Genomic DNA, 9,053 nt, shown 5'->3' with positions numbered 1-9,053 from the left:
GCAGGGCTGGAACAAAAACCTGCACATCCAGTAGTAAATCTCCAGGAGGCTTAGCTACCTCTATTGGAGTCAACAAGCTCCTCTTCCTCCTCCGCCTCATCATCACTATAACTGGTACGTCTCAGTCTGACCTGCAGGGTTACATTTCCACCACTAGATGGAGACACTCCACACAGTCTGATCCTATAGAAATGGTCTGGTCCAATAGAAACAAGGCCTCCATCTCCATGTGATGGTCTGGTCCAATAGAAACAAGGCCTCCATCTCCATGTGATGGTCTGGTCCAATAGAAACAAGGCCTTCATCTCCATGTGATGGTCTGGTCCAATAGAAACAAGGCCTCCACCTCCATGTGATGGTCTGGTCCAATAGAAACAAGGCCTTCATCTCCATGTGATGGTCTGGTCCAATAGAAACAAGGCCTGCATCTCCATGTGATGGTCTGGTCCAATAGAAACAAGGCCTCCATCTCCATGTGATGGTCTGGTCCAATAGAAACAAGGCCTTCATCTCCATGTGATGGTCTGGTCCAATAGAAACAAGGCCTCCACCTCCATGTGATGGTCTGGTCCAATAGAAACAAGGCCTTCATCTCCATGTGATGGTCTGGTCCAATAGAAACAAGGCCTCCATCTCCATGTGATGGTCTGGTCCAATAGAAACAAGGCCTTCATCTCCATGTGATGGTCTGGTCCAATAGAAACAAGGCCTCCATCTCCATGTGATGGTCTGGTCCAATAGAAACAAGGCCTCCATCTCCATGTGATGGTCTGGTCCAATAGAAACAAGGCCTCCATCTCCATGTGATGGTCTGGTCCAATAGACTACAGCCGGTCCATTTCACAAAAGTTATTACTTCTAAACAAATTACCATTTTGGATTGTTGTTGTTTTGTTTACTGTTTGAACAGTCACTGAGATTATATTTGGTCATCCATGTAAAATAGACTTCTTGGATGAATAGCCTACAGTGCATTCTAGGACCGAAAGGCTTCTCAACCGTTTTTACCCCCAAGCCACAAGACTCCTGAACAGTTAATCAAATGCATACCCGGACTATTGGCATTCACTGTCTTTTTTACTACTACACCTGTTGTATTCAGCATTTCACCGTGAGGTCTACTACACCTGTTGTATTCAGCATTTCACTGTGAGGTCTACTACACCTGTTGTATTCAGCATTTCACTGTGAGGTCTACTACACCTGTTGTATTCAGCATTTCACTGTAAGGTCTACTACACCTGTTGTATTCAGCATTTCACTGTGAGGTCTACTACACCTGTTGTATTCAGCATTTCACTGTGAGGTCTACTACACCTGTTGTATTCAGCATTTCACTGTGAGGTCTACTACACCTGTTGTATTCAGCATTTCACTGTGAGGTCTACTACACCTGTTGTATTCAGCATTTCACTGTGAGGTCTACTACACCAGTTGTATTCAGCATTTCACTGTGAGGTCTACTACACCTGTTGTATTCAGCATTTCACTGTGAGGTCTACTACACCTGTTGTATTCAGCATTTCACTGTGAGGTCTACTACACCTGTTGTATTCAGCATTTCACTGTGAGGTCTACTACACCTGTTGTATTCAGCATTTCACTGTGAGGTCTACTACACCTGTTGTATTCAGCATTTCACTGTAAGGTCTACTACACCTGTTGTATTCAGCATTTCACTGTGAGGTCTACTACACCTGTTGTATTCAGCATTTCACTGTGAGGTCTACTACACCTGTTGTATTCAGCATTTCACTGTGAGGTCTACTACACCTGTTGTATTCAGCATTTCACTGTGAGGTCTACTACACCTGTTGTATTCAGCATTTCACTGTAAGGTCTACTACACCTGTTGTATTCAGCATTTCACTGTGAGGTCTACTACACCTGTTGTATTCAGCATTTCACTGTGAGGTCTACTACACCTGTTGTATTCAGCATTTCACTGTGAGGTCTACTACACCTGTTGTATTGAGCATTTCACTGTAAGGTCTACTACACCTGTTGTATTCAGCATTTCACTGTGAGGTCTACTACACCTGTTGTATTCAGCATTTCACTGTGAGGTCTACTACACCTGTTGTATTCCGCATTTCACTGTGAGGTCTACTACACCTGTTGTATTCAGCATTTCACTGTGAGGTCTACTACACCTGTTGTATTCAGCATTTCACTGTGAGGTCTACTACACCTGTTGTATTCAGCATTTCACTGTGAGGTCTACTACACCTGTTGTATTCAGCATTGCACTGTAAGGTCTACTACACCTGTTGTATTCAGCATTTCACTGTGAGGTCTACTACACCTGTTGTATTCAGCATTTCACTGTGAGGTCTACTACACCTGTTGTATTCAGCATTTCACTGTGAGGTCTACTACACCTGTTGTATTCAGCATTTCACTGTGAGGTCTACTACACCTGTTGTATTTAGCATTTCAATGTGAGGTCTACTACACCTGTTGTATTCCGCATTTCACTGTAAGGTCCTACACCTGTTGTATTCAGCATTTCACTGTGAGGTCTACTACACCTGTTGTATTCAGCATTTCACTGTGAGGTCTACTACACCTGTTGTATTCAGCATTTCACTGTAAGGTCTACTACACCTGTTGTATTCAGCATTTCACTGTGAGGTCTACTACACCTGTTGTATTCAGCATTTCACTGTGAGGTCTACTACACCTGTTGTATTCAGCATTTCACTGTGAGGTCTACTACACCTGTTGTATTCAGCATTTCACTGTGAGGTCTACACCTGTTGAATTTGGCGCACGTGACAAATAAACTTTGATTTGATTTGGAAAGTATTCAGACTCCTTGACTTCATCCACATTTTGTTACATTACAGCCTTATTCTAAAATGGTTTAAAGACCAAACAAACACGTAACAAAAACACAGGGTAGAAACCCAAAACAACAGAGCGAGGAGTACCTCGAATAAATAACACACTCACACGATGACTAACACACGGGACCAGACCCGTAATCATCTGAGCAATCCACCAGGACACGATGACTAACACACGGGATCAGACCCGTAATCATCTGAGCAATCCACCAGGACACGATGACTAACACACGGGACAAGACCCGTAATCATCTGAGCAATCCACCAGGACACGATGACTAACACACGGGACCAGACCCGTAATCATCTGAGCAATCCACCAGGACACGATGACTAACACACGGGACCAGACCCGTAATCATCTGAGCAATCCACCAGGACACGATGACTAACACACGGGACCAGACCCGTAATCATCTGAGCAATCCACCAGGACACGATGACTAACACACGGGACCAGACCCGTAATCATCTGAGCAATCCACCAGGACACGATGACTAACACACGGGACCAGACACGTAAACATCTGAGCAATCCACCAGGACACGATGACTAACACACGGGACCAGACCCGTAATCATCTGAGCAATCCACCAGGACACGATGACTAACACACGGGACCAGACCCGTAATCATCTGAGCAATCCACCAGGACACGATGACTAACACACGGGACAAGACCCGTAATCATCTGAGCAATCCAACAGGACACGATGACTAACACACGGGACCAGACCCGTAATCATCTGAGCAATCCACCAGGACACGATGACTAACACACGGGACCAGACCCGTAATCATCTGAGCAATCCACCAGGACACGATGACTAACACACGGGACCAGACCCGTAATCATCTGAGCAATCCACCAGGACACGATGACTAACACACGGGACCAGACCCGTAATCATCTGAGCAATCCACCAGGACACGATGACTAACACACGGGACCAGACCCGTAATCATCTGAGCAATCCACCAGGACACGATGACTAACACACGGGACCAGACCCGTAATCATCTGAGCAATCCACCAGGACACGATGACTAACACACGGGACCAGACCCGTAATCATCTGAGCAATCCACCAGGACACGATGACTAACACACGGGACCAGACCCGTAATCATCTGAGCAATCCACCAGGACACGATGACTAACACACGGGACCAGACCCGTAATCATCTGAGCAATCCACCAGGACACGATGACTAACACACGGGACCAGACCCGTAATCATCTGAGCAATCCACCAGGACACGATGACTAACACACGGGACCAGACCCGTAATCATCTGAGCAATCCACCAGGACACGATGACTAACACACGGGACCAGACCCGTAATCATCTGAGCAATCCACCAGGACACGATGACTAACACACGGGACCAGACCCGTAATCATCTGAGCAATCCACCAGGACACGATGACTAACACCCGGGACAAGACCCGTAATCATCTGAGCAATCCACCAGGACACGATGACTAACACACGGGACCAGACCCGTAATCATCTGAGCAATCCACAAGGGCACGAAAACCCCAAAACACACAGCACAGGTATTCACACGCACCAACGGACATAGCAACAATAATCTACAGCACCATGGAAACCAAAGGGCAACACTTATACAAGTACTAATCAGTGGGAATAGGGGACAGGTGGGCGTAATGAACGTTCCGGAGGGATCCGTGACAATAAGGCTGTAACGTAACAAAATGTGGAAAAGGTCAAGGGGTCTGAATACTTTCCCGAAGGCGCTGTATCTAGTCTAAAGATCAGATCAAGGAACCAAGGGGTCTGAATACTTTCCGAAGGCGCTGTATCTAGTCTAAAGATCAGATCAAGGAACCAAGGGGTCTGAATACTTTCCCGAAGGCGCTGTATCTAGTCTAAAGATCAGATCAAGGAACCAAGGGGTCTGAATACTTTCCCGAAGGCGCTGTATCTAGTCTAAAGATCAGATCAAGGAACCAAGGGGTCTGAATACTTTCCGAAGGCGCTGTATCCAGTCTAAAGATCAGATCAAGGAACCAAGCGAAGCCCTGCCCCCAACGGCTGAGGAACGAATGATATGTCTCAGTTTTTCAGGTAGTAAAAAAAAAGGTATGTTGAAATCAGGTACGAGGGGGGGAAAAAACCGTCATTACAACACTCTGGCGTCTGCGTAGAGCTTGTTGTAAGCTTTAGCGGAGCCCCTCCCATCCTGCTTCACCGACTGACTAACAAAGAACAAGTGAGGTTGCAGGGTGTGGCTCAGGAATTCTCCACAGACCTCTCTCTCTCTCGCTCGCTCGCGTTCTTTCACTCACTATCTTTGTCTTTTAAATAAGCGTCGGGTTTTTAACTCTGTGATTATACTACTCTGGGAAGCGTCGGGTTTTTAACTCTGTGACTAGACTACTCTGGGAAGCGTCGGGGTTTTAACTCTGTCACTAGACTACTCTGGGAAGCGTCGGGGTTTTAACTCTATGACTAGACTACTCTGGGAAGCGTCGGGGTTTTTAACTCTGTGACTAGACTACTCTGGGAAGCGTCAGGGTTTTTAACTCTGTGACTAGACTACTCTGGGAAGCGTCGGGGTTTTAACTCTGTGACTAGACTACTCTGGGAAGCGTCAGGGTTTTTAACTCTGTGACTAGACTACTCTGGGAAGCGTCGGGTTTTTAACTCTGTGACTAGACTACTCTGGGAAGCGTCGGGGTTTTAACTCTGTGACTAGACTACTCTGGGAAGCGTCGGGTTTTTAACTCTGTGACTAGACTTCTCGGGGATATTTTCTCTCCACCACCAAACCTGTGTTGTATTTTACCATGGGAGTCGTAGGAGGATTCAAATGCATCAAATACCTGATGTTCATGTTCAACTTCCTCTTCTGGGTGAGTGCTCTGAGATATCTACTTCCTGTTCTGGGTAAGTGCTCTGAGATATCTACCTTCTGTCTCATATTCTCTCTGCTGAGTCCACTCTTACCTGAGCCTGGGGTGGCAGGTAGCCTAGTGGTTAGAGGAGGCAGGTAGCCTAGTGGTTAGAGGAGGCAGGTAGCCTAGTGGTTAGAGGAGGCAGGTAGCCTAGTGGTTAGAGGAGGCAGGTAGCCTAGTGGTTAGAGGAGGAGGCAGGTAGCCTAGTGGTTAGAGGAGGCAGGTAGCCTAGTGGTTAGAGGAGGCAGGTAGCTTAGTGGTTAGAGGAGGCAGGTAGCCTAGTGGTTAGAGGAGGCAGGTAGCCTAGTGGTTAGAGGAGGCAGGTAGTCTAGTGGTTAGATGAGGCAGGTAGCCTAGTGGTTAGAGGAGGCAGGTAGCCTAGTGGTTAGAGGAGGGAGGCAGGTAGCCTAGTGGTTAGAGGAGGCAGGTAGCCTAGTGGTTAGAGGAGGCAGGCAGCCTAGTGGTTAGAGGAGGCAGGTAGTCTAGTGGTTAGATGAGGCAGGTAGCCTAGTGGTTAGAGGAGGCAGGTAGCCTAGTGGTTAGAGGAGGGAGGCAGGTAGCCTAGTGGTTAGAGGAGGCAGGTAGCCTAGTGGTTAGAGGAGGCAGGTAGCCTAGTGGTTAGAGGAGGCAGGTAGCCTAGTGGTTAGAGGAGGGAGGCAGGTAGCCTAGTGGTTAGAGGAGGCGGGTAGCCTAGTGGTTAGAGGAGGCGGATAGCCTAGTGGTTAGAGGAGGAGGCAGGTAGTCTAGTGGTTAGAGGAGGCAGGTAGCCTAGTGGTTAGAGGAGGCAGGTAGCCTAGTGGTTAGAGGAGGCAGGTCGCCTAGTGGTTAGATGAGGCAGGTAGCCTAGTGGTTAGAGGAGGCAGGTAGCCTAGTGGTTAGAGGAGGCAGGTAGCCTAGTGGTTAGAGGAGGCAGGTAGCCTAGTGGTTAGAGGAGGCAGGTAGCCTAGTGGTTAGAGGAGGCAGGTAGTCTAGTGGTTAGAGGAGGCAGGTAGCCTAGTGGTTAGATGAGGCAGGTAGCCTAGTGGTTAGATGAGGCAGGTAGCCTAGTGGTTAGAGGAGACAGGTAGCCTAGTGGTTAGAGGAGGCGGGTAGCCTAGTGGTTAGAGGAGGCGGGTAGCCTAGTGGTTAGAGGAGGCGGGTAGCCTAGTGGTTAGAGGAGGCGGGTAGCTTAGTGGTTAGAGGAGACGGGTAGCCTAGTGGTTAGAGGAGGCGGGTAGCCTAGTGGTTAGAGGAGGCAGGTAGCCTAGTGTTTAGAGGAGGCAGGTAGCCTAGTGGTTAGAGGAGGCAGGTAGCCTAGTGGTTAGAGGAGGAGGCAGGTAGCCTAGTGGTTAGAGGAGGCAGGTAGCCTAGTGGTTAGAGGAGGCAGGTAGCCTAGTGGTTAGAGGAGGCAGGTAGCCTAGTGGTTAGAGGAGGCAGGTAGCCTAGTGGTTAGAGGAGGAGGCAGGTAGCCTAGTGGTTAGAGGAGGCAGGTAGCCTAGTGGTTAGAGGAGGCAGGTAGCCTAGTGGTTAGAGGAGGCAGGTAGCCTAGTGGTTAGAGGAGGCAGGTAGCCTAGTGGTTAGAGGAGGCAGGTAGCCTAGTGGTTAGAGGAGGCAGGTAGCCTAGTGGTTAGAGGAGGCAGGTAGCCTAGTGGTTAGAGGAGGCAGGTAGCCTAGTGGTTAGAGGAGGCAGGTAGCCTAGTGGTTAGAGGAGGAGCAGGTAGCCTAGTGGTTAGAGGAGGCAGGTAGCCTAGTGGTTAGAGGAGGCAGGTAGCCTAGTGGTTAGAGGAGGAGGCAGGTAGCCTAGTGGTTAGAGGAGGCAGGTAGCCTAGTGGTTAGAGGAGGCAGGTAGCCTAGTGGTTAGAGGAGGCAGGTAGCCTAGTGGTTAGAGGAGGCAGGTAGCCTAGTGGTTAGAGGAGGGAGGCAGGTAGCCTAGTAGTTAGAGCGTTGGGCCAGTAACTGAAAGGTTGCTGGATCGAATCCCCGAGCTGACAAGGTAAAAATCTGTCATTCTGCCCCCTGAACAAGGCAGTTACCCCACTGTTCCCTTGTAGGCCGTCATTGTAAATCAGAATTTTGTCACCAACTTCCTTGCCTTGTCACATTGCCAACTTCCTTCCTTGTCACATTCTCTCTTCTCTTTTACAATGTTATCAGCATTTTAGTGGACAGGTGTTTGTTGACATTAGTGAGAAAAGAGAATGATTAAAACAGAGAAGCTAAATCATACTGGAGGACTGTGTGGTTGTTTCGCTTGGTTGGTCAGGTATGCCTGAGATATACTCTCTCTCTCTGCGTGGGATATATCATCCAGGTTTTAAGTTATTACATTATTATATTACTATATTATATCATCCAGGTTTTAAGTTATTACATTATTATATTACTATATTATATCATCCAGGTTTTAAGTTATTACATTATTATATTACTATATTATATCATCCAGGTTTTAAGTTATTACATTATTATTTTCCAGTGAAAGATGAAGAGAAGACATTGATATTCATTGTACTGTTGAATGGGCCAATTTAGAGGACAAAACTTAACTCACACATACACAAAATAAAACTAAATCCTATTAGGTGGTACATGTATAAGAAGATATCATACAGTCAGTACAAGCAGTGTAGTTCAGCCCAATGTAAATACTGAGTGGAGAACAGCACAGAGTAGCAGCAGATCATCAACCCAGTTATGAACCAGGACTAGACCGTTTAATCCAGGATCGGCTGCCCTATCTTGTAAAACAATGGACTTCTATTGGAGGTATTGTATAGAATCTTTTCCATATGTATTACATTCCCTAAATCCCGTAACCACATTTCAAAGGTAGGTACAATCTCCAATTTCCAAAATTGCAATATGAGCCTTTCTGCTAATAGACTGCAAAGAGAGACAGCTTTCCCTTCCTGGTTATTCCCATCAGCCTTCCCTTCCTGGTTATTCCCATCAGCCTTCCCTTCCTGGTTAATCCCATCAGCCTTCCCTTCCCTTCCTGGTTATTCCCATCAGCCTTCCCTTCCTGGTTATTCCCATCAGCCTTCCCTTCCTGGTTATTCCCATCAGCCTTCCCTTCCTGGTTATTCCCATCAGCCTTCCCTTCCTGGTTATCCCCATCAGCCTTCCCTTCCTGGTTATTCCCATCAGCCTTCCCTTCCTGGTTATTCCCATCAGCCTTCCCTTCCTGGTTATTCCCATCAGCCTTCCCTTCCTGGTTATTCCCATCAGCCTTCCCTTCCTGGTTATTCCCATCAGCCTTCCCTTCCTGGTTATTCCCATCAGCCTTCCCTTCCTGGTTAT

General features: G+C 47.4%; 1 protein-coding gene across 1 annotated transcript in view; it reads left to right on the top strand.

The window, feature by feature from the left end:
* Positions 1-5,059: 5,059 nt before the first annotated feature.
* LOC123733099 (CD9 antigen-like) overlaps positions 5,060-9,053 on the top strand; it is a 51,752-nt gene continuing 47,758 nt past the window's right edge. The window contains 1 exon segment of the mRNA XM_045712444.1: positions 5,060-5,732. Within this exon segment, the coding sequence (XP_045568400.1) occupies positions 5,667-5,732 (66 nt within the window). The 5' untranslated portion in view covers positions 5,060-5,666.

This window comes from Salmo salar, unplaced genomic scaffold (genome assembly GCF_905237065.1).
Source record: "Salmo salar unplaced genomic scaffold, Ssal_v3.1, whole genome shotgun sequence".
In the NCBI taxonomy this organism is placed as follows: Eukaryota; Metazoa; Chordata; class Actinopteri; order Salmoniformes; family Salmonidae; genus Salmo; species Salmo salar.
The sequence above is the reverse complement of the archived record's forward strand: the minus strand, read 5'-3'. Positions and strand labels throughout refer to the sequence as shown.